Below are 26,777 nucleotides of genomic sequence, written 5' to 3' on the forward strand. Positions count from 1 at the left end.
AGCAAAATGGTGATGGTAATGAACTTCCAAAAAAGTATGTTTGAATTAAAAGGAAGCGCACTAGCAAAATTTTCGTTTCGCAATTTTTTGACATTTCGTATTTCTTAAATCGCAAAATCCATGTCAACTCAGGCAAAAAAAAAAAAAAAAAAAAAAAAAAAAACTTACATTAATAGTCTTAGGCTTTTTTGAATGTAACATATGTTTAAAAGTAAGGCATGGGTATAATTTAGTTTGCCCAAAAAAATCCCTGGGTTGAGATACAGACCGCCATAAATGGCATCCCGGGCATTAAAGTTTTTAATTTTGGACAAAACTTTAAAAGTTTTTCATCTCTAGAATGTTGAAACATAATTTGTTGCCGTTTGTTTTATTTAAAAGTTTTTTTTTCTGTTTAAAAAAGATAAGCCCCATTTTGAAATATGTGTTAAATTTTTCTTTAGTCTTTTGAAAAAAAAATAAATAAATAAATAAAAATCAGTTTTTTTTTTAATTGCTTATTTGGTATCCACCGAAAATAAAGCTCGGAAAAAAAAAGGAAAAGTCTAATTCTAACATTTCCCTATGTTTTATAGTATATTTATCTATGTATAGAATCCGAAAAGCGTTTCTTTCAAACATCTCAAAAACTCATTTCTACAAGTACTGCCTTTTACCTTCCCACGGCAGTAATATACTATATTTTGATTTTCCAATGATATCTGTTTTGTTTAAAACTAATTTTAAAGTTACCTATAGTTTGTAAAACTGAAAAAAAAAGAAATATTTATTTATCAAACAATTATTCAGTAAATTATACATTATTTTTTAAATTAAAAGTTAGTTTTTCTTTTCAGACAAACATAGTCAAAGGTGACGTCAGATAAGGATGATTTTTGATTTCATTCTCAGACCTTATACGTATTAGTGTTTTCCATCAATAAATGGTTTCACTGAGCAAAGAAAATAAATAATTAAATAAATAAACAAAAATTAAGAAAAAAAAAAACTTTTGAATATTTGCGTCTTGAATTCAAATTACGTTTTTTTGCAATCACAAATTGCGATAGGACCATACTCGTTGGGATTCTTGTTTCTAAAAATGCAATAGAATGGAAATGGCCAATAAATTTGCACCAGTCATATGACTAGTGGTTTTCTAGAATAGGAAAAACAAGGCATATCCATAAAAAAAAGAAATGATGATTAAGATGCGGTAATAAAGATATGGTTATAATGGCAGGGTCAAAAACTGCTCCGCAAAAATAGCGAAACTCCTCAAAGAAATTCTTTTGCTCCGCATTTCCCAGCCGAACGTTTTCAAGCTTAAATTTTGCTATTTTATCGTAAGAAACATGAAATATTAGAAATTAAAGATGTTTACACTCAAAGAATGAATTAGTGTTTAAGGCTGTTTTATCAATTTAAAAATAATTATTTTTATACCAGTGCTTAAAATGATTATCAAAGCTCTAAAACAATTTGAGATAAGTGGTTTTAGTTATTTTTGCAAACTTACAATCGTACACTTATCACAAAGATTATATTTACAGCTTATAACGTTACTTATTTTTATTTCTTATTAATCTTAAACGATAGGAATTAGTAATCTGTAAATTTTGTACTTAGATGAAGTTTTGCTGTTTAACTTCATCCATACATAGGTGTTTTTTCTGAAAAAAAAATGTAATTTTATACAACCCCCCTTTTTTTTAAATGTAAAGTCTGCTTGAGATAAGCCCTGAAAAAAATATTAGTAAAATCAACCCATGGCGACGAAAATTTCGCTCTCTAAATAAATATAAAACAACCGACGCCATGCTAATCTGAAAAATCAGAGCAACATCAACTTTGGTCAAGTGAGGGTAATAAGCAATTCATGATTGACGAATAAATAAGTAAATAAAATAAATGAAGAGTAGTTTTGCGGATATTTTGAAACCAAAACATTGGCATTTGAAGTTGAAGTCTCACATGGATCAGGTGATGAGAGGGTTAATGGAGTTAATTGCGGATGGTTCTTTTAAGTTAGCGTAGAACAAATATAGAAAAGTAAATTATACGGAAAGACTGCGTCATTGTGAAATTAGTGATAAAAGTTTAATTTTGCAAAGATGGTAACACAGCCTATTTTCAGGAGAGATTTCCTTCTTTGAGGGCTTTTTGTTAAGTGAGTCCCACACTGCTCTGAATTTCCCAAAAATACATGTTGCGTTTCCAAAAAAAAAATAAATAAAAATAAAAAAAAATGAAGATAACATCTAAGTCCTATTTCACTTCTCTTTTGCTTTTTTGGAATTTCCATTTTCAACCTCTTTTTAAATTTTGATCTTTTCAGCGCTCCCTGCTTTAACAATGATACAACGCTAAATACGCTACAAAGAAAACAGAAAGAATTCTGGATCTCTTTTCATTTTTACAGATAGCTCATTAAAAGAAAACAACTTGCTACGAAAGGAAATATAGCAGCAATTATTCTGCTGACATATTCTTAATACGAAAGAAAGTGTTTAAACAAATTACAAACAAAAACGCCATGAATTTGGATGAACGCGAAGAAAAAAAGAAAGCCGTTAATAGCTTTGTTGAAATACAATTACATAGCGCAGCGCCTAACTTGGGTGGGAAAAAAAAATCTTGAAACATATCCGGCAAGTCATTGACTAAAACGCCGTTACGTTTCTACCTGGTAATATGACGAAAAACAACGCAACGTCAGTTTCGCGTGAAAACGATTAAATAAAGAAGAAAAAAAGAAGCAGAACTCGATTTACGTGACCCTTTTCTTCAGCGATTACACTGCGAGCGCGTCACAATCAGTTTACAGTTTACACACGACACAGGTGAACGTAGAAATCTAGAATCGGAGAATGAAAAATAAACTAAACGGACGGCTCGAAAATAAAAAAGAAAGTAGAAAAATAGACCGGTTCTATTTGCCATCGCCGCCGGTAACGCCTTCTCGGAAATTGCATCGTTCGTGACGTCATCTTCGGAAAAGTCACTCCGCCTACATTTTCCGAAGTGATTCTCCGAAGTGACGTATTAGGAAATCCTCGGTTTCCGGCGGACCTGACTGGTGAGTCAGTGAAAGTTCGCCCTCCAATGAGCGGCCGGGATTTCATCCGGCGGATTCGCAAACAGGCATGTTTTTTAATTGAGATGTGCTGGTCAGTTGTAGAATCCGAATCGCCGCGTGCGGGCTGTTTTCTTAAGAAGTCTGAGAACGGAGGAGCGTTCTGAGCATTGTGTTTACTTGGATTGCGTCAATCTTGGATCGCCATGTTGCCATTCGAGACGACAAATATTTTTGAACAATTGCCTCGGTTTGTTTTTAAAATGCCACGAGTGGTGCCGGATCAAGAAAGTAAATTCCAGTCGGATGAGCTGTTCCGGAGGTTATGCAGAGAAAGTGAGGTAAGAGAGTCTTCTTTCATCTCTTACGTAACTGTTACATTATGCAAGACCTGTACTACACGTGTTCAATCTTATCTAAATTTATGGTTCAAGATGTTTACAAAATACTTAGACTGATCTTTATTGCTTCATCCAAATTACAGTCAGTTAGTTCAACTTTGATTCACAGTTTTGTATATTTCACTGCCCCAATCAAATTTAAATGGTGTTATTACATCGATTGGAATATGATTGATGAGCAGGTGTCAGTCTTCAGACCCCCTTCCGCCCGCCCTCCTCTGTCATACTTCATCGTACCCCTTTAACTTTGTGCAGCTTCGTCATTTCGAATTTTTCCAGGGGGGGGGGGGGGAGGGGAGGTGCACATTCAATGCAAATTTATCGAAAAACAGCAAAATCCACGCCCACTTATGTGAAAAACATTAGTTTCTCAAAGTCGGCTGGGGGGGGGGCGGGATAAATGATCCCCTTAAATGACTGGTCTGCCTTTGTCACATATCACGCAACATTACTTAAACATATTGTTACAAAAAATGCTTTTATTTCAACCAAAATGTGATGTCCCATTCCTTGTTACCCCTGCCCCCCATGTCACAAACTCTTAATAACATAAAAACCCTCCCCCTCAAAGCATGACATAATTTATGGACGATCCCGAAAAGTAAAACAACCGTTTAAAATTAATCATTAATTTAAATCAAAGTAATCCTGCCTTTAGGGTAAATTGAAATTGAGCCATTTGAAAAATGTGAAAATAATGTATGGAGAAGAGAGATTTCTACGACTTTAAGTCAGCATTTCAGGAACTACTTTCAACCTGTAACTTTATAATTGGAGTTTACAATCAGTATGTAACTAATCAGTATCACTGTTGCTAACTCTTATTTTGTAAAATATGAAGTAAGAAAGTGAGTGATGCTATAACTTTGCCATCAGAGTGCCGCATTAGGCCTCCAACAGTTTCTCTTGAAGAATATAACGTGGTGCAAAGTTGATCCACTTTGCTGAAAGTTACCCTAGATGACAAAGAAGCATCAGAAGATTCCATATGACGTCTCTTTTTCTTTCTAATCTATTATGCTAATTTATATGCCATAAGACTTTTATTCATTACCTGTTTTCCAAAAATTTAAACATTAACAACAGATAACTTAATTGCCTAAGGCAGGGGCGGATCCAGAAAATTTTGTAACGGGGGGGGGGTCAAGTTTCAATCGCCAGTGTTTTCCTCCAACGTAAAAAAGTATCAGTCAAGCCGGTGTGACCACCCTCCAAGAAAGTCGGCGCATCCCCTTATATGCTACAGAGCACCGTCTTCCAAATGAAATCAAAACCCTTTCAATTTACAATCTCTCCTACATTTTTCAGTGGCACAGCCTGTACCTCCCCTTATTCTCTTAAATGTTCATCAAAACTCATATTTCTTCAGGCAAACAGGCTGGTCACGTTACCGTAAGCTTTGGCTAGATAAGATTGCAGCTATAAAAAAGATTAAAAAAGCACAAACGACATGTGGTTTATAGTGGAAGAGAACCTGAAAAACGTTAAACTCATTAAAAATGATTGTTCTTTTGAAAATCAACAAAAAATTCAAAATAGCAATAGCCCATCAAACCAACCAAGTCAATCTTTTGAATTATGACGCTCTGAAAAGAAATACTTTGCATAACCAAGATAAGTAAGGTTAACATTGGTTGTATGTACTATTTTCCGGTTTTAAACAAATTGAAGTTTAATAAGAATCATAGTAAAATTCTTGTCACAGAGGCGTCAGCTGACCCTTTGACCCTCCCCTGAATCCGCCCCCTGAGGTCCAGGAAGAAAATAAAGTCCAGAGGGATTGTTTGTCAGTATCTATGTCCAGGGCCCGACTAACTGAAAGTGAGGCCCAAGACCTATACAATGCTTTGGAGCTCCCCTCTCAATTCTATTACTTTAAGTCAATTCAAAATAATGTTCAACATTATTTAACAGAGGAATGTTTTCAATCAATAAAAATCATTAGTTTTTATTATTTTTCCAAAAAACATAATTCTTTACTGCTATGCATAAGTTTTTTTAAAAAAATGCAGCCCTTTAGGAAGATGGCTCACCGTTTATGAGGTCCTAATTAGGTAGGGTTAAGACATGTATGTTAAAATAGTCAATTAAAATTTATGTGCTCTCTGATTTATAGCACATTTGTGTTATAGTGCATTATAAGAACTTAAAGAGACCATATCAACATTAATTTTTGTTAAAAATCCTTTTTTAAAGCAGTTTATAGCTTTTTTTGCTTTAATAGTTTTTTTTTAAAGAAAATTATTTATATGTATCTTCTTCTATAACTGTTCAATGTTTACTGCAATTATCTGTACCTGTGCAATGTGCATGTCATAATCATCTAAACTGTTCTCAGTTCATAGCTAGATGTAAGTTTCCTTAATTCTTTCTATCAATTCATTATTATCTCAGTCTGCACTGCGGTACAGCACTCCCCTGTCCCGTGTCTTTTACTTTAAGAAAAATGAGTAAAAGGTCAAATTTTCAGTCATTTACTTCAATCGGAGTAAGAGAGTAAAGACAAGGGGGAATTCGGGCTTTTTCTGTGAGCAAGGATCAATCAAACTTTGTGTATCCTTGTTGCTGGCTCTTTCAATAATGTTTTAATTATACGAAGAAGGTATGGGTCCATGCAGGGCCGCGCCAAGTCTGATCGGCGCCGTCGTGCAAATGTCTTTTGAGCTCCTTTATGCAGTGACGTTCGTGCAAAATATAGTTAACTCCTGTGGTTAGGTTTTGTAGACAAATGTAATATGGGGGCGGGGGGAATATGTTTGGCATTTAATTTATTAAAAGAAAAAAATGTGTAAAATTTCAATTTTGGAACACAGTGTCACGTTTTTATTTCATATCTTGGTGAGGGGCGATTGCAATTGACTTTTGGAATCTGACTTTTTCTCTTCGAAACCTTGCATTGAGTTGCCATTAAAAAAGTGATGGCCAATGTCAGTTTCAGTTAATCAAAGCAATTTTACCCCAACAATTAAAAAAAATCTTGGGATGTGATCGAAATAATTATTGCTTGCTAGCACGTAGCTAAAATTACTAATATTTAATATACTGTCCAGAAAACAAGATCAATTTTTTTTTGTTTTTTTCTGAAGAAAATGTTTCAAAATATTGTGAAAAACCCGCTTTACTGAGATAGCAGGGTTTTTCAAGTATGCCTGTCCGAAAAACATCGGGCGAGTTTTTTCGGACTGGGCCAGGTTTGACGAACCCTGCCTTTGTTATGCTAAAGCTTTTTGAAAAAATAAAATATTTTAAATATCAAAGTTAACACCGATCTAAGTATTTATCAAATTCATAATAATTATTCAAAGTGCCTGACAAAACATGACAACAGAAACAGAGTACTGAATAGATTTCTAAGTTGAAGTAGGGGACATTTCCCTTTAAAATCTGAAACTAAAATAATTTCCGGCAAAATGAAAATTTCTAAAATACGGAACCATTACAAAAAGCATTGGATTAAAGATCCAAAACAAATACATAGTCTCTCCAAAGTTTTCTTATTTTATTTAATGCGCAAGTTGTTAAAGAGATAAAGGGGTCGGGGGGAAAGAATTGAGTAATTATGGTCAACTCGTTACTTTTTGGAGCTAAAAAATTAACCTAAAACATTGTCTACAATATATACTATGATTGCACTCAGCGAGATCGATTAATTGCTTCAATGAGCAGTATAATTTCATTGCCTGCATTAGATATTATGAAGAATTCCATTTTACTTTTGGTTAAAATTTATTTTCTCTTCGTTTGAGGCATTTTTGATCGGTAGAAGCTCGGCGCCTTTTTGGCTCTGGCGCCGCCGTGCTTTGCACGACCTTGCACACTGGGATGCCGCGACTCTGGATCCAGGGGGATCATAAATGTTCACTTGTTGACGATTCTTCAAGCAGTTAAACCATATAAAATATTTTTTTCCTTTGTTCCTTTCCACGTTCAAGTTCTCGTACCTTCTGTACTGCAGTACAGGTGAGTTTAGCTTATATGGTTATACCTTTCACTTTCTCATTTCCTCTTAGTTTTGATATATCTCCCAGTAAAGTAGAATTCCATGTATGCATCACTGCCTAGTTTCAGACTTTAGTACTGTTCTGACCGATTGCCGATTGCTTTGATTTTTTTTGGCGAACTGGCGTAACATGGCTTCTGAAAGATTCTTGCTCTGAAAAATCTAATTTTCTTTGAGTTGAAAAAGTTTGCTTTCTTGAAGTTGCGAAAATATATGCTTAAAAAGTAGGAGCAAACTCTTTTGACAGTCCAAAAATTTTTCAGAGGAAAATTTATAGTTATGAATTAAAGAAATTTTCTACATACAGTTGGATCTCTGTTTAACGACTTTCAAGGGACCACAAAATATCGTCCTTAAGTAGAAAACGTCCTTAAATAGAATGCTTTTAACATTACAGTGGATCATTTGGGACCGTGAAAAGCCGTCGTTAAATAGAGAAAGTCGTTAAATAGAGCGTCGTTAAACAGAGAGTCAACTGTATTTCACTTTTCAAATACTCTTTTTAATGTCTAATTATTTACACAAATTAATCATCCTGTGCCAAATACTAGCCATTAATGTTTTATCTGCGGAAAACATCACCTGTCGTTTGCAAAGCACTTTTAGAATGATTTCTTCAACTACTTAAAATAATTATCTTCTGTGCTTGATCGTTTTAGTAAATAATTGTTGACATTAGCATATATTAAGGATTTATAAGATTGTAAAAGCGTTCTTTTGATTAAGAGTATATTTAAAAACTGATCGCAACAGTCTGGAAGTTGGTACAGTAGGATTGCCGGAGAGAGATGCTGTGAATCAGCTCTTGCGTGATCGGTGATGCGGGGGATGAAAGGTGGATCGTTGAAGGCTACTTCTGGCTGTCGCGTGGCGGGGAGCTACCGTCCCGGGATCGGCAAACATTGTCAATCTCCACGTCAAAATACGTAGAACGAGCGACCGCAAAGCAGACTCGAATTTTTCACAGAGGAAGACTCGTCGGTATTTAGAAATCGCACATATTTTTCCAGCTTCAAATAAAATTATTTTGAATCATATTTTATATTTTTTTTATACAGCTTTCCATGATCTTAAAAAAATATTTTTATTTATTTAGTTACGTTTCATCATGGAACTTCCAGAGCTTTTAAATTGCAACTTCGTAAATTAAATTGTTGATTATTTTCGCGATTTTTTTTTTATTCTCTGAACTTAGCAACTGTTGTTGATCGCTCTCTCTCTCTCTCTCCCCGTCCTTCTCTGTAGCATTCTCGATCGTTTCTTTTTTTTCTCCAAGACAAGGCAGAAACCATTTTCATGACGAGAAAAGTTGCTAAAAAAATTTCGCTATTAAAAAAAAAAAAAAAAGTGGAAGAAATAACAAAATTTAGTATGAATCAAGAGCATCATCACCTTTCTTTCCTTTACTTATCGTTCTAAAAATTGGTAGCCAGGATTTCTTTGAATACTCTTTCCGTGAGAGCAGCTGTTTAATACTTATAAAACGTTTACAAGTTTCAAAAGTTTTAGCTCAGTATTTCTCCTTTCTAACCAAGGTTAAATTTATTTTCTTTTCACTTCTTTCTGTTTTCAAGAATAAAAACACTTTCGTGACCACGATTCAAGGTTATGATGTAAATGATTATAATCTTAAAACCTGGTTTTTTATCTATCATACCTAACAGTGTTTCGCCGTGGGAAGCTAAAGCGCAGCATCGATAGAAATGAGTTTCTGAGACACTTGAAGTAACGCATTTGATTTCATACTAGTAATAGGGAAATGATGAGATTTGACGTTTTTTTCGTGCTTTATTTTCAACGGAAACCAAATATGCAAGCTGATATAAGACAACTGAAGTACAATAGATGACATGTGTGCAAAAAAAAAAGAAAGAAAAGAAAATTTGCAGATACTGCGCTTTGCCTTCCCACGGCAGTAATATGACACACGTGTTTAAGCAAAATTCAGTAATTCAATCAATCAAAAAAAAAAAAAAACTATTTCAATTTGACTGTCGATAAGACATAACTTTTGAAGTACTTATTTTTAAACAAAATTTTCACCTGTTCATAACTAACCACCAGAAAGTTGAAATTGGTTAAATACGTCTACATATTTTGCAATTTGTTAAATAACATTAGACGTAATTTGTATGCTTACATCTTTCAGATAAAATCTCTTATACTGCCTAGAAGAAAGATCCAGAATTATTTCTATAATTGGAAAAGTTCTCCCTATAAACGCGTTGTTCGAATTGCCTTCTCGGAAAATTTTGCCCCTAAATTTAACCCTTGTTTAACCTTATTGTGTTTCCCGCCATCAAGAATCAAATCTTTGCCACGATTTAAGAAGCCGGTAAGAGATGAATTGTCGTTGCCATTCACAAATCTGAAATTAAGTGAATCATGGAGATGAAAAGGAAGTTGTGGTTTTGTTGATGAGGATTTGCGGTTTTCTTAGTCGTCAGTTTGGAAACATTTTGTGGATAATTGACATCCTTGTGGTAGGAAAATTACACAGTGCGAGGCTCTCCATCCTGTGATTATATCTTTTACCTTAACTTGCCAAGATTTCGGCCTTTTTTATGTATTGTTCCGTCAAGGATAACAAAATATTGCAGTTGATACTTCTCAAGTGTTTGCTGCACTTGAATTCATACTTCAAAACTAATAAAACGGTTTGGAATAACATCACGGTGAAATGTAAATTTATTCAGTTTACAAAACTCTTAAATGAGTGTTTTCTGCAGCACTCTACATTTTAAGTTTAGCTCTGTGTCAACTATTTTACAAAAAACTTTGTATATCGGTTTTATTATTGAACTCAACATGTACTTGAATTATACCTAGCAACTTTCACTTCAGGATTTTTTTTTTCTTTTTTTAAGAGATGTTTTACTCAATGTCACAAATAAACTAAAAGGTTCTTTAAAAGAATTGAACGCATTCTTGGTCACGTGCTCTAGTTATTAAAGGAGCATTTAATTTTTTGTTCAGATCTTCTGTACTTCTATTAAAAGGTCTTACACAAGTTGTCTATTTCCTTCCTTTCAAGTTTCAAGCGCTTAACTTTCGGATCCGAAATTCACTAAATTCGAATTATTTTCTTGTATTCTCGCTACGAATAGAGAAATCAAATCCTCAAACTTTTCTGCCGTCACGCGCAGTGCAGAGATAGTTCTTTTGTTTTGATGGAATTACCAGTGTAATAGAGAACAATTCGTTAAAAATAAATAAAATATCATACAATAATTATGAACATTACTTTTATTTACAAATTCTTAATTTTCTGCAATGCAAATAGATTAATATTTGCCCTTTCTGTCACTATTCAATGTTTAAATACGTCCAAAAGATTTTTTCTGTTCAAAATTTTTCAATGCAGCGTGCAACGAAATTACGCGGATTGAAAATGACTGAGCAGTATTTCGCAATAATGATGGAAAATTTTTTTCATTCTTTCTTCCTCTCAACGTGTATTACTTCTGTTTCAGGTGAGGTACACAGGCTACAGAGATCGACCACTCGAAGAGCGACAAATGAGGTTTCAAAACGCCTGCAGGGAGGGACGAACAGAAGTTGTAAGTAATAAATTACGCTTATAATTCAGAATGCTTTCACTGTATTTCTGTGTACCAAAATTAATGCACAAGAGTTTTAAACGGCAAGAGATATTTTTTCTGTTTTCAATGCTTGTTAAAACATTGGGCATTTTGTACCTAATCAAAATTATGGGTAAAATAAAATTTGTTTTTACTCATAAAACTTCCAAAACTTATTTCATCCCCTTTCCTCCAACAAACTTAATTCTCCTTTTTTTTTTACTTTCCTTTTTGAAAATTTTATTTGGAAAAGCAGAAATGATTGGTTCAGTGGACCTTGGAACGATTCTTTTGCAATTCATGATTTGTAAATAAAAAACGTATTTTTTTTTTTTTAACTATCAAGGTTTTCAAAAGTTAGTGACAGGTACTGCAGGCCTGCATAAGTATTATATACTTACTCTTCAAAGCAATAAGAAGTACTTAATACATTTTACTTTACTCTTAAAGATTTTATATTTTTCTCTGTTGAAAATTGACTTGACATCAAAAATAATCAAAAATTATCGATGGTCAAATATGAATCTAAGCAATAACCAACGTAAATAGGGAACAAAGCTCGAAGCAAAAAAAAAAAAAAAAAAATCACCTCATGGTTTGTGAGTTAATTTCATCGGTAATTTATTTTATTTATATCGATATGTTTTTCCTAAAGAAAAGACTAGTAATGAAAATTTTCTGTAGATTTGTAACAACAAAATATATTTCAATGGTATTCAAAAAGTTGTATTTTTGGATCAAAAAATACGTTTTCGAGTGAGAATTGTTCTTAAAGTATTATTATTTTATTCGCATTTTGAATTGATTATAAATTCTATGCTTTCAAGTTCCAAGTTTTAAAATAATCTTATGTTACTACCAATGTTGTCGCTGAACTTACAAAGTCTTGAGTTTGAATCCCTTCTCTTCACTCCACCTTTTGATCAAGTAAAGTAAGTGTTAAGTAGCGTTGCATAACTCGTATTAAATTGCCTGATAATAGGAATCTTTTCTGGATTTTCCTATCTCGAATCTTAATACACAAATATGGAGTAGCAATCATTTAAATTTTCTCTGTCTCGACACAAATATGGGATGGTAATCCTTTAACTAGAATTGCTCCAGGATGACTCTTTTACCCTATGGGGGCTCCACCGCGAAAAATTTGATACAAAATTATACCAACATGACAAATAAGGCTCCCTGCCGACTGCCGAAAACTCAGTTTTGCTGTAGTAGCGAGTTTAGAAGAAGAAAAATGATGATTGGCAGTTTCAGAAATTTTACCAATAGGATTAAAATTACAGGACTAACTGGAATATCGTTTCAATGTAATGATGTAGTATTTGTTATAGTTTAATGCATACATTTTAATCTATTTATTTTCCCTCAGGCTTTCATCGCGACGGGTACAAATTTACAGTTAGTATTTAGTCCCTGTGCCAATGGTTATAGCGAAGGCTGTGATTTTAACAAAGAACAAGGAAAGGTAAGAAACCAATATTATTTATTCTCTCTAACGTTCTAGAAAAAAAAAAAGCTTTTTGCTCATATTATATTTTTTCTAAAAAAATTAGTCTTTGTATTTTAGGAAATGAAGGTATCTGTCATTGTATAAGAATGTAAGAAATCTTAACAAATTTAGAAAATATTTTGTCAGTTATTTTGAGGAGCTTTTTTTTTTTCTTTTTTTTTTTTTTAAGTCTGTGTCATTTTAAAAGCTCGACGTTATGTGTGCATTTAGTAGTTTGTACTAATAGTTAGAAGGATCTGAAAGATGAAACTTTATCACATTTGTAAGAATAAAACATCAAAAGAGATAACATAATCCATATTTTTTAAACGCAAGAATAATTTTTTAAAGCAAATGTTTGATACCTTTTCGCATTTCTTGATTGGTTGCAAATCATATATAACTTTCACAACCTTTTATTGCGCCGGTAATGCCGGTAGTTTTACTGTAAAAGAAAAAAAAAAGTGATATTCGAACTTTAAGAGTACTTTTTAATGCACAAAATGAAATAGCTTGTAGAAATAACACCACGTGTGATTTTATGTCCTGTATTTTAAGAATGAATTGGATGTTGGTTAAATAGCGGCAACTGTTGTGTCTATTGAACATGGGAAGATTATCTTAAAGTGATTCACTTAAGACCAAACAAATACAAGGAAGTCCGTAAGGAATGAAAAGAAAACTGAAACGATGTAAATGTATTTTTTTCTTTTTTTCATTTGCTTCTCTTCTTTTATTTTTATCAAACGAAAACTTTCTTACTTAGACGTTAGACATATGTGTTTTTGTGAATAGAACTCATAATTTCCAAGCAGTTTTTAGTCATTTATTGCGTCCAATATTTAACACAAAATGAAAGTTTGGAAAAATTGTATGGTGTTTTGAACAAAATGCGATGTAAATTCAAAATAAATGAATGCATACTCACAAGTTAGTACATTTTTGTGAAGTTTATAATTAGCTGCTAACTAGCAAATAACTGCTTACTTTGAGTCGTGTATCTCTGAAAAACATTGAAATTAAAATTTCGTAAGTACTATATGTAACACGCTGATGGCAATAATAATGATAACTAAGGAACCGAACTATTAAAAAAAAAAAAGGATTTTGGTCATATTCAACGTAGCATTTCTATAAAAAAATAAAATATTACCTTTTGTTTTAAATTATTATGACGCATTATCATTTATGCTGCAATGTAGGTCGTCTTTAAAAACGAATAAATTGATGAACGGAAAAAAAATAAATATTTAAGGAAAAAAAGCTTAATTTAAAAAAACGCATAGGATTTTGGCCTAAATGAATAAGATAATCAAAAGAAATATATATATTTTTAATTATTTTTTTACGTATGACATTTTAGCATTTTACGCTAATGGATGAATCGCGATGGAAAACGAGTAAATTAGTAAATTCCAAGTTAATAAATACATATTGGAGAAGGAGGGGACCTTCAGTTTAAAGAACGGTACATGTGATCCAACAGAAAATATCATACCAATACTAATATGAGTTGTATAAACTGCTACATCCTGGGTGAAAAAGCGAAAGGAAAAAAAAAAACCTACAGAGTTAGCAGGTGTTCCTGAGCTTTCAGCAGGTTTCTCGGAGACCAAAGCAGAATAAACAATAGGGTCTGGTGGGGGAAAGTGGTCAATGGGGTAAAGTGGTCATACGTCAAATAAATGGCTATAGCTTGGAAATAAATGTTCGAATGAATGTGAAAATTTTATTTTAGAGTAAAGCAGTTAGAAACTACATTTTGAATACAAAAGTTTACAACTGGAAAAATTTTATTCGGTAGAAAAAAATATTTTGCGTGAACATGAAAAATTTTAAAATCTAAACACCTATTTTAACATCCTTGGGAAATTTTGTTTGTTAGAATTAGGAACAGATTGACTATACAGGAACCTTCCTACATGTCTCAAGAACTCTTACTTATAAGCAGTTAGCTGAATCTATTTTAGATAATTTTTTAGAACAATTTAAGTAAGATGGGGTAAAGTGGTCATAATATTAGGCTTAACGAATATTGTTCTTCTAATGTCACTTAATCTTTAGGTATAAGGCAGATACAAACTAAATATTAATTTTACTTAATATGTATTGTTTTTACAGTAAACGGGGTTAAATATACGAGTATATGCGTATATATACGCATATATACTCGTGTCGACATGTACATAGACGTATTCACATAAATGCGCCAATAAATACGTATATGGGTATCTGCAAGTATTTTTTATCTATACAGCTATACATTTTACTATACACGTATATACTCGCTTATACTCGTATATATAAGAACACTTATATACTCAGGTAAACACGTATATACGCGTACGAACTCGAGTAGACACTTACATACAAACATATGATATAAAAGTATACAGGGTGAGTTTACATTCTTGAGCAAATTATTAAAAGGTGTTTGCCGAGAGGATAAGAAGCAAGAATCAATAAGGAACATATGGTCACAAACACAATGCTGACGCGCTACATGCACGCAAAATGAGAAATTGATGGATGCAAAAAAAGTCACAAATTTATATATATATATATATATATATATATATATATATATATATATATATATATATATATATATATATATATATATATATATATATATATATATATATATATATATTACACAAATACAATTTTACTCAACATTTTAGGACTTAAGAAAGTTTTAAAGTGATTTATGAAATTTGCGGCCTTCAGCTGTAATACATGCGTCGCATTCACAGATCCCTCTCTGTTGCAATAACGAAACTTTTGAAAAACTTTCATCAGTCGCTGCGCCTTTGTTGCGATGCGTGTATTAGAGCTACTACAGACCGTAACTTTCAACAACTGCTCTAAATATTTCTTAAAAACTAAAATGTTATGTAAAATCATCTTTGTGCAACAAATTTGTGCCCTGCTTTGCATCCATCAGTTTCTGGCTTCGTGTGCATGTAGCGCGTCAGTGATTATAACTTCCTTATGATTCTTTTCCTCCCCTCTCACACCCCTTTGATTTTTGCCCACGAGCTTAGATTCACTCTGTAAGCCGACATGTATATAAGCGTGTATTCTCGTGTATACATTCATGTACTGTTGTATACACGTAAATGTACGTATACATGTCTATACAGGTAAATAATCATGTTTACACGTATACATGCGTATATACTAGTGCTTCCATATTATATATACATGAGTAGACAGGTACAAAGACGCACTGGATGTATCCACGAATTAACTCGTGTATACTCGTATATGTATGTATGTACTCTTATATATGCTTATATACGTCTACAATACACATATATACTCAAGTATGCACGTATTTTCTCGAGATACAAGTGCATACGCGTATATGATGTTCGTTCATACGCGTATATACTCTTATATACACGTGACACGTACATATACGTGACACGTATATACATGTGACACGTATGTACTCATGTAGACACGTATACTCTCCTGTAGGTAATCACGTATACATGCTTATATACTCGTATATACACGCGTATACTTGAGTAGGCACGTGCATGCATGTATCTGATGTATACATGTATCTACTCCTATAGGAACGTGTTTACTCGTGTATCACACGACACGTATATATTCGTGTGTACACGCATGTACTCGTGAATATACTTGTAACTATAAAAACAACTGAAATATACAAGTATTTGGGTTCTTTATAATGGTTTTGTATCTATTTTTAACTATGACCACTTTACCCCATGCTATGACCACTTTCCCCCACCCCATGGGGTAAAGTGGTCATAAAAACATAGGGAAAAGAAAGCTCTATAAAACTACTAAAATCAATATTTTTTCCCTAAAACTCAATGTACCGTGTTCTTTAATAATGCAATGTAAAATAACAATAAAAAAAGTTGAAGTGTTTAAAGAATTTGTTGCATTTATTATCCACCTAAGTTGAAAACCTACGATTTTATGACCACTTTACCCCACCAGACCCTATCCATTTAATAGTGTTTATTATGTTCTGAGGCAGCAGTAAATTTTCCTACTTCTTCACAGGCAGAACGTTCCAAGTTTACCATTTTGTCCGCCCATTCTATTTGAGGACATGAAGTCGCCAGTCATTTCCAGCATTTAACAGACAAAAGCCATAAACAGACCACGAAAACTATCACTTCAGGCAGCTTGACCTTTTACCCCACCCCTCTTTTTATCCCATTCTTCAACGTTTGGTCACAGCCATGGCACCGCTGTTGCCTCAAGGTGTCATCGGGAACCTTCCCGCTGGTATTCTGTCATCGGCAATGCCTCCTTATTTGAGTTTGATTCAATGCCAAGAATTCTGGCACCTATTTGCGGGACGGTCTTCAAGGGGGGCGGACCACCTTCCGCACTTTCTTACCCCTGCTGAAGAAAACGTTTTCATGGAAATTTAACCAAGAGAATGTGGTTGCTGCTGGCTATTCATGTGAAGGGACACTCTCTTTTGGAACCACTTCACCGATGGAAAATGATGCGGCTTCTGTTTCAGAATTTTCAATGGATTCGAATAGGGGAAAGTTTTATGGTTACTTCATCATGTGTGGCAGTTGAAGGCATTTAACTTCTTTTCACTTGTTCATTCACGTGCTGCTGCTGAAAATCAGTGGACTGAACTTACAGGAATATTCACTTTTCCTGAAAATATCTGAGTAAAAATGAGACATTCGGTTTCCTCAATGAGATAAGCTATTGGATCAAGATTTAAACTTATTGGTATGATAGACGTAACAGATTGACATTACATTTATTACCAGCACCCAAGAAGCCCCCCCCCCTTCCCCCCAGAAAATATCTATTGAAAAAGCTATATACGCAAGTCGATATTTACAATTACTGAATTAGAGCATGATCCAACGCGTTAAAAATTTCCCTTTATTTTCTTCATATCTGAAATGCGCTTAATTATTCGAATTCTTGTATTTTATAGAAATTATTTGATTGTAGAGTTTAAAAAGAAAGCAAAAGACAACCAAATCAAACAGTCAAAGTTGGATAATTTCAGGAAAAAGTAAATTAAGTAATATTAAAATGCCCAAATTAAAAAAAAAAAGAAAAAAAAAGGCAGACATGTGTTATAGGGCAATAGGAGCTTTTTCGATGCAAAGGATATGAGCTGGTGGCTGGTGGGTGAAAGGATATCAACTAAGATAGATTCATCTATAATTTCACATCCTTAGCATTCATTGAAAGGGGTTCTATGTAGCCCTGAAACGCGTATCTGTAACTATTAAATAATTTGTGCCTTTTAACAACCTTATTTTTGACTTATCCATGCTTGATGTATGTAGAAGGAGCACAATTTATTTCAATCATTAATCACATAGCTTTGCGTTTGTCTGCATCGTTATGTTTAAATAAGAGCAATTTATCGGAATATTTACTCGTCGAATAAAAGAACCACTAGAGCTTAGAACTGATTTAGTTCTCGATTTGCCAATTTGCCTATGAATACTTGATAATTATTACCAAATAAAAATTAGCTTGTATTTTTTTTACATAAAATTCTGCTTCCAAGCAAGAACTGACGCCATTTAACATTTTTTGAGTCAAGTTCGAATTAAGATTTTTGATCATTGAACTAATCCACACTAACAAATTTCGCTTTGTTTGTTGCTGAAATGTCGCTATAGATTGTGCCGAAAGTTTCAGCGTAGCAATCCAATGTTCGAAGTCTTGCAGACGATCGATACTGTGTTCTAACGCTTTTCCCTTTTCCTTGTGTGGGCGTGGCTTCCCGCTCGAAAGGATGCGGAGGAAGAATATTGGACTCCAGGATGGAACCATTTTTGCATCCGGGGGATAAGCAGTTGGGAACATCAGTTTCCTTTGTAAAAAACGCCATGAGAATATTCCGACAAGCAATAAGTCTCCCGTTTGAGCAATCACTACGTCATGTATGTTTTAAATTAAATTTTTGCTAAATAAAATCTAGTATTTTTGAAATTTGTTCTTCTAGTTCAATGCCGCCATTAGTGCAAATTTTTAAATTTTGGTTTTATGGTGGTATTGCAGTGGTAACGTATTAGACTTTGAACAAAATGCAACCACAAGAGATTAAGTTTTCAATATTAAAATTATTTAACTTAATTGCCGTTAAAATTTTGTAATGACCTCCCTCCCCCCACAACCCCCATTATATAATGAGCAACATTTTGTTTTGTGAAATAATTTTACTGCAAGTCTCGTCGCATTTCAAGTCCATTGAGTTACAAATGATTGTTTAGAAATAAAACTGATCAAAACTAGTTTAGAAAAATAATTAAATGCATTTTTTTTCAAGCCGTCTTTTTGTGGCATTACATATCCTATTTTCTTTTTAAAAGATCTCAAGAAAGATGCAGACTGCAAAGCAGCTTTGCTAGAGACTATTCTGTGGAACTATTTCCATACACCAATGAAATTAAAAGATAACAAAGAGTCTGCCGCCCTCTCACGTTTTATACAACAAACTTATTCGGCAAGATTTGCTGTAGAACTAATCTCCGAGTTGCAGACATTGTGTAAATTGATAAAACATTTCGATGTGTAGGTGTAAAAATTTTCAATCTACTGTCAGGGACTGATTTACGGCAGGGCATTCGGGGCCCGGGCCCGGGGCACCAAAGGAAAGGGGGCACCAAATTTCTGTCATCATTTTTTTTTAGGGACCAGTGTTCGGAGCATCTAACTAAAGAAAACAAAAAAAAAAAAAAAAAAATTGTCATTTGACAATTTTTTTTATTAAGTGAAAGCCAATTATTAGCCAATTGTTGTGGAGAACGATCATTTTCGCTATTGAAGAGAATTAAGTGTCCTTTGCGTACTCTCATTTCTGATGATAAATTATCTTTGTTAGCTATGTTACCAATGGAAGGAAGTTAGACCTAAAACTTGATTATGAAGACATTACAGATGAATTTACTACAAGAAAACAAAGGAGAAAATATATAAAGAATCATTGATGCGCAGAAAGCACATCATGATTAATCTTTACCATTTGTATCATAGTTTTTCCATCTGCGACTGTAAAAAAATTTCTAACATAAAAACGGTAAATTTTTTTTAGATTTATATTAAATGTTTTTTTTGCAAAACATCTTAATTATTAACTTTTTCGTATGAAATCGATATTTTAAACTTTTCTTTCTATCAAAAGAATATCCAACACTTACCTTCATATTTTTTGTGTGTGGGGAGGGGGCACCATATTTGTCAGTGCCCGGGGCACCCAGGTGTGTAAATCGGTTCCTGTCTACTGTCACTGCAGTTCGTACATCCCTGCCCCCTTCCTTATTTTAAAGTAATCGATATTTTAAATGTGATGAAATAAATTAATGTTATCTAATAGTATTCTGAAAGTAGTGTTATGCAAAAAGGTTCAAAATATTGTTAGAGCGTCTATCGTCGAGTAAGGGTTCCCGCAATCCGACCCATCGTTTCAGATCGAAACCCTGCTGCTGCTGTAGGCTGGAGTTGTTTTAGGAGAGCTGCGTATAGCAAAGACGAAGACAAGAACATTGAAACGTATGTGATATAAAACATTGTTGACTTTTTACTCTGTCCATATCCGCCATTGATTTTATACGCATTCGAAACCACAACTAAAGAACGTTTAAATAATGAACTGAACATTTATCGTATTAAAATAGTGAAGTGAATGGTATTTTTAAATTTATTATTATTATTATTATTATTTTATTTATTTATTATTTTGAGCAATCACGAATTGTCTGTTATCCTCATTCGACCAAAGTTTATGTTGTTCTGATTTTTCAGATTACCATGGCAACGGTTAGTTTTAATATTGATTTAGAGCGCGAAATTTTCGTCGTCATAGTTAAGAATCGTCTGTGATTTGACTTTATTAATTTTTTTTTCAGGGCTTTACTCAAGCAGACTTTACATTTTAAAAAAGGGGGGGGGGGGTGTAAAATTACGTTTTTTCATTAAAAAACACCGATATAGATAAACTTAAACAGCAAAATTTTATCTAAATACAAAATTTCTAATTCCCATCATTTAAAATTGATAAGAAATAAAAATACAGTAATGTAGTAACGTTATGCCCTGTAAATAATCTTTATGATTTGTGTACTGGTGCATACCAGCCATAAAATCTTTATCTTTATTACCGCATCCTAATCACTTTTTTTTTATGGCTATGCCTCGTATTATCCATTCTTGAAAATTACCAGTCGAAATATGACTGGTGCAAATTTTTTCTCCATTTCCATTCTATTCCATTCGTAGAAACAAGAAACTCAACGAGTATGCTTTTATCACAATTTGTGATTGTGTGATTGCGAAAAACGCAATTTGAATTCAAGCCGTCAAAATTAAATTTTTTTTAATATGCAGCAAGCGTGGGAAGTGTATTAAATTATCCTTTCAGGGAAAAATAAAATGTTTTTAACTTTTGCTTAAAAGTACCTCAACTTTTTGGAATAATGTTAATTTTATTTCTGAAAACCGTACTTTTTTTTTTTTTAACGTGCAACATTTTTTTCTGACAAATTATGTGATAAGCAGCAAGCACTCTCACACACACAGAGAGAAGCTTATACAATCAGCTTCAAATATCTCAAAAACCATCCATCTTTTGACGTCGCCTGTTACACCCTGATAAATCTGATTTCACAGCAGCAGCGGAGATATCACTCACTATAAAATGCTCTCCAAGAATCTTTTACTCCCCAGTTTAACAATGCTTGACCTCCCAACCTTTCAGACAATATCAAGTTTACGGGGGTTCCGAATATTTGTCACTTGTTCATTTTTTAGCTCGCCGGTGACAATGCGAGGGATAGGGGAATGATTCGGTTGTATCGATTTTATGATGCCGTGATACATGCTCTGTTTCTATTCGCCGGCGGGATGCATTATAATAAAGAGACGCCGCCCCGTTTCCATGGGCAACACTGGGGGGGGGGGGGGGGCAAAAGATGGTGCCATCAGTTTTGGTAAAATTTCGAATGATTTTGACAAAATGGAAGCTGCTGATGTAGCAACTTCCAATAGATACGCGTTCATGTTTTCGAAAACATTAGACAGCTTTTGTTGGGCAAATATCGATAGAGAAGTAAAGGCAGAATATCGATCGCTGTACATAGTGTTTGGTTTGGTTTACTTATAAAAGATCTGCCATTTTTGATGGATTTTTTTTTTTTTTTTTTGATTCGGTGAAACACAGGTGATTTTTGAAACAGATGACATTGCATGCATGATATTTTCTTTGCATGTAATGCGCAATTCAAACAACTAAAGGAGGTCCTCCAGAGTTTGACTAATAGTGGCTAAAAGAGGTAAAACATGGCGGGCCCACTTAGGGATACACTAAAAATTTTTGTGCAACCTTACTCCATAAAATTGGTGGCAGCTTAGCTGCCTCCACTGCTCTGGAGTAACTTAACTGGTATAACTGGTGTATTCTTTGTTCTTAAGGCATCTCAAAATAGTGATAAAATTCGGGCGCGTTCGTTCATTGTTCCACTTATAATTTTTTACTGGCCTAAAAACTAAATGAAAAATTCGATTTTCCACCAGAGTTTCATCAAATATCCTCAGCATCTAAGATTTTTTTGAAAATGTTCAATTCATTAACTTTTTTAGATTATTTTTTAAACAGATCTTTATAAAGTGGACCAACGTCTGCATTACACAAACAATTTCTGTAACAATTTTAATCTCTACATAGTAAAAATGAAGTCTCCAAGAAGCGTCTGCGTGTTTGAACTCGCAAAACTCGAGAACTACTCGGCCGATGTTGTTGAAATTTTCACAGGCAAACCAGTTCGAAAAAAATTCGACGAATAGTTCTTTTTTTACTCCAATTAAGGTCCAATTTTCACTTTAATTCCTGAATATGGGGGTGAAAAATTACTTGCACATATATTAATATTATATGTCGTTGGAAAGAGTAGAATTTTCTGCGTTCTACGTTGTTTGTTTCAATGATCTACCTTAGTTACGGCGGGAGTTATTTACGTTTTTAGCTCGAATTTGTTTTGGCTTAGCTGAAATTTAGGCACTACTTTCTTCATTAAATATATCAATAAAAAGTGAAGGAATTGTCCCACAGTTTTCTTTTTGACACCTTTGGAAAGAGTTGTTTTTTTTTTTTTGCTCCAGATCTAATTCGACCAATGATCGCAAGTTTAACCCTCTATCTCAATTAGAAAAAATGTTACAAGCGAATTAAATGAAGTTCAAAAATATTCTCTATTCAAGTTTTTAACCATTTTATTTTGCGTTTCCACGGTAACGCTTTTTGAATCCATTGTTTATTTCCATCTTTCTCATTTTCAATTCTTAAACTTATTTTATTTTGTGTCCATAATTACACTTTTTAAATCCATCTTTCTCATTTTATTTTAATTTCTTAAAAGTATTTTAATATCTGTCGTCATTGTTTGGAGGGGAAATTTTTGCATGATATTTTTTTTTTCTTTCATTCTATTGAAGATGTATATTTTTTTTCTATATATTTTTTCTTCTATATATTTTTTTTCTTTCATTCTATTTTTTCTTTCATCTATTTTCTTTCATTCTTCACTTGACCCAACGGTTATTTTCAACTTAGACCGGACAAAGCCGGGCAACGCAGCTAGTGATAAATATTATTCAAATTTCAATTATTCTCTTTTGTTATGTGTTTAGAAAAAAAAATTCATAGTGTTGAAAGATCAATAATTTTTTCTGATCATGACAAGACATAAAATTGCGACCTAATAAAACTTGCGTTTGGGGAGAAACTCAATTTTTTGTCCCAATCCTAATAAAAACTGTTTACAGGACTGCCATGGTGGGCCCCTTGTCAGATTTGGTCGCGGCACCCCGTCTCCCCTGAATAACTTATAAACTTTATACTACTATTCCGAGTCGGGTCCCACAAGGGCCGGGCCCCTAGCTTCCGGCTGGGTTGACGTAGCCTCTCGTGTACCCTGACTGCTTTAAAAAAGTAAGTTGCAGACTTCTAAAAGTTGTTGCCGAAATACACTTTTTGAAATAAAATGTGTTCAATTTAACTGAACCATGTGATCTTACTCTAGGTTATACAGAACTATAAGTGTTATTTGTTAGTCATAAATAAAAACGAAAATAATATGAAAAAAAAATTGAATTTTTACATCTTGAATTCAAATTATGGTTTTCGCAATCACGAGCGTGTGTGTTTGTAGGTGTGTGTGTATGTATGTGTGTGTTTGTGTCTGTGTACAGGCATGATTGTGTGTGTATGTGTGGGAATGTATGTGTGTGTATGTATGTGTGTGTATGTATGTGTGTGTTTGTGTCTGTGCGCAAGCATGATTGTGTGTGTTTGTGTCTGCGCAAGCATGATTGTGTGTGTGTGTGTGTGTGTGTGTGCGTGTAGAATATGGACGCAACCTGACGACGGTTTTCGATATGGGAGCATCACATCGAAAGGGGCCGGTCGACGGTGGTGCTTTAGAGGGAGGCGGGGGGGGGGGAAATAAAATCAAAGGAACGTCATTCAAAGGCCAAATGAAAACAATAAGCAATAATTGAGACCGGTCAAACGAGCCCAGACTCCCTCTATATTGCATGAGTAATAATTAAGAAAATGTACACGTTTGTCGAAGACCCGGGAAAATTATCTATGCCTGACTAAACATCACTGCATCACTAAGGAAGCATTTTGACTTGAGGAAAATGTAGTATTTTTTACGAGTAAACTATTACTGTTGCATGGAATAGTTTTAAAACGTAATTTCAAAGTTCCTTTACAACGTTTTACCTTATCTTCAGAATAACTTTAGATTTATCGCTTTCGAAAGCAAACAGATAAATCAAACTGTCTCCACTATCATCACCACCGGAAAAGTTCCATCATTTAGTGAACTTCCTGAATATCAAATAATGGGCCATTACCCTAAGATTTAGTGGTGAGTTTTCTATTCGGTATCTGTGGGTGGAACGTCACGCTATACGGCAATAATCGCTCTACGCTTGGCAGATCATAGAAACAGGTGAAGATGAAAAACCTCGTTGTCAGGTGTAGTCTGCGTTAAATTAACATGAGTCCTGTAGCAGCTGATATAAATGAATTGTATTACAGCTTTCATAGATTATTGTAGATTTGCCAGAGGATTTATTGACTGCACGCCCTATGAAGAAGATCAGAATCTGGTCCATGTTGTTGATACAATTGAATAGAGGCCGCCGCTTTTTTGTTGATATCGATCTCTGTGATTTGCGTTTAATAAGTTCTTGTCCAACAACTGACGAACTGTTTTGCTTTGGGAAGAGAGTATATTTCAATGCAGCAAAGCCTTTCCCAAAATACCCTTACTGATTATTCTTCGGTCATTTGTTAGATATTCTTAAAATTGTAGACACACCCAGTTTTAATGTGATAGTTTAGTTTCTACAAAATTCATTTCAGATTTTATTATTGACTTTCTAATGTCCAAACTTACAATGATCGAGAGCAGAGATACCTTTAATTTTATCACCTCTACCTCTACCAGCACAGTTCATGGATTGAAAATAATAAATACGCTTCTAGAGTGAAGTCAAGCGGATTTTCACACTTTGCATCTGATATAAATATTTGGCGTCGTGAAAATTGGTGGGGATTTCTTTAAAAATTCAAAACGCCAAACAATCTAAAGATTAAAAACCAAAATAGTAATCTTTCCTTTCCCTCCCATCTTCCATTTCGTATATTTCCCTCCTCCAAAATGAATTTTACTCCTGTAAAAAATGTCAAGCATTGAAAACATATTACCAACATCTTTGACCATAAAGTATAACAGCAAGTTTAAAATATTTTAAAAAGTAGGAAAGGCTGTTTAAACTTTAAATTATTAACAATAAGGAAGATCTTTTGTTCTGAATTAAAAGTTTAAATAAGCTTGTAAAGCACAATGCATTTAATCAGATTAAAATTCAAATGAATGCTGGAGGTTAAGTAATTTTGTTATTATTTATTGATTTCATTTCATTTGTTCGAAAATCATTAGGAAATTACGGGTAAGATTATTTTCTTTATAAAAGAGATAACTGAGCAACAATTTCTTTGTGCTATCGCTACACCATCTACACATAAAGTCGATTTTTTCAGATTCACTAATTTGTCAGAGTATATGTGATAGAAATTGGTTCTGTTATGAGCAACAATCTCTTTACCTACACCATCTACGCATAAAGCCGGTTTTCTCAGATTTACTAATTTATTACATAATTCCTCCCTTTAACGGCCGTACTGGAATACGTTTATTTAATAAACTTCCAAAACATTGGTTCAGATATTTTTTTATTACCCACAGCGATCCATTTTTCCTTATAACCGCTTGAATTTTCCATTTAATTTAGCGCGAATAATTTAAATAAATATATCATTCGATCGGATAGTATTTGCATTAAGCTGTCTTGGAATTTTCATTTTCAAATTCGTTCCCTTATAGCTTTGTAATGCCTCAAAAAAGATTTTTTTTTTTTGAAGGGGAAAAAAAAAAAAAAAACTTGCATATTTTTGTTTCCCATTTTTAGATTAATGCTACTACATTTATATGCTATCACCATTGACAGTCAAATGGTCTTTTCAATGCTTGAAATATTTTTCAACTTGGTTGGATACGTAATGGATACATCAGAATAAAATATTTGATGTATACAAGAAATGTCAACCACATAAAATCTCTATTAGAGAGTATCCCAGCTTAAATCTTTGCATTATGCACACACCAGAAAGATAAAAAAAATTCTCACGGATATCTTCAGAAACAGCAACTTGTCATGTAGTCAGGCATGCACGGATGATTTATGATCTGCGAGTCCAAATGGCAATATAGATTAACGCTACTACGAGGGAGGAGGAAAAGAGAAGAATCACGGCAAAACAGACGAATGTGCTCCGGTATAATTCTAGGGACAAACATCACTTTTCGAGAACCAATTCGCAAGAAGATTATGAGGTTAAGAAAAAGAGGGTAAAAAAAAAAACAAGTCAGGTGCCTGTTCTGGCAGTAGATTATAGCGTCGTTACCCGTAAAAACAGTAATTTAAGCGACACATTGTTACTAAGGTATGCTGGACATTGTTCTTTTTCTCTCAAAGGTCAATTGCATAGAGCTCTATTTACTTTTGGATGAAAGGATTTTTTTTAAGAGTTCTTCTGATTGCTCTGAGAGCGTAGGAATTTGCTTTTTTGACATTAAAGAATATCCGGGATTTTGCTTTAATACAAATGATGTTTTACTTTTTTGACATTCAA

General features: G+C 33.6%; 1 protein-coding gene across 1 annotated transcript in view; it reads left to right on the plus strand.

Annotated features, from left to right (window-relative positions):
- Positions 1-3,211: 3,211 nt before the first annotated feature.
- LOC129224523 (protein big brother-like) overlaps positions 3,212-26,777 on the plus strand; it is a 47,562-nt gene continuing 23,996 nt past the window's right edge. The window contains exons 1-3 of the mRNA XM_054858988.1: positions 3,212-3,396; positions 10,930-11,016; positions 12,410-12,505. Coding sequence (XP_054714963.1) covers positions 3,262-3,396; positions 10,930-11,016; positions 12,410-12,505 — 318 coding nt within the window. The 5' untranslated portion in view covers positions 3,212-3,261. The remainder of the gene's footprint in view (positions 3,397-10,929; positions 11,017-12,409; positions 12,506-26,777) is intronic.

This window comes from Uloborus diversus, chromosome 6 (assembly GCF_026930045.1).
Source record: "Uloborus diversus isolate 005 chromosome 6, Udiv.v.3.1, whole genome shotgun sequence".
Taxonomy (NCBI): domain Eukaryota; kingdom Metazoa; phylum Arthropoda; class Arachnida; order Araneae; family Uloboridae; genus Uloborus; species Uloborus diversus.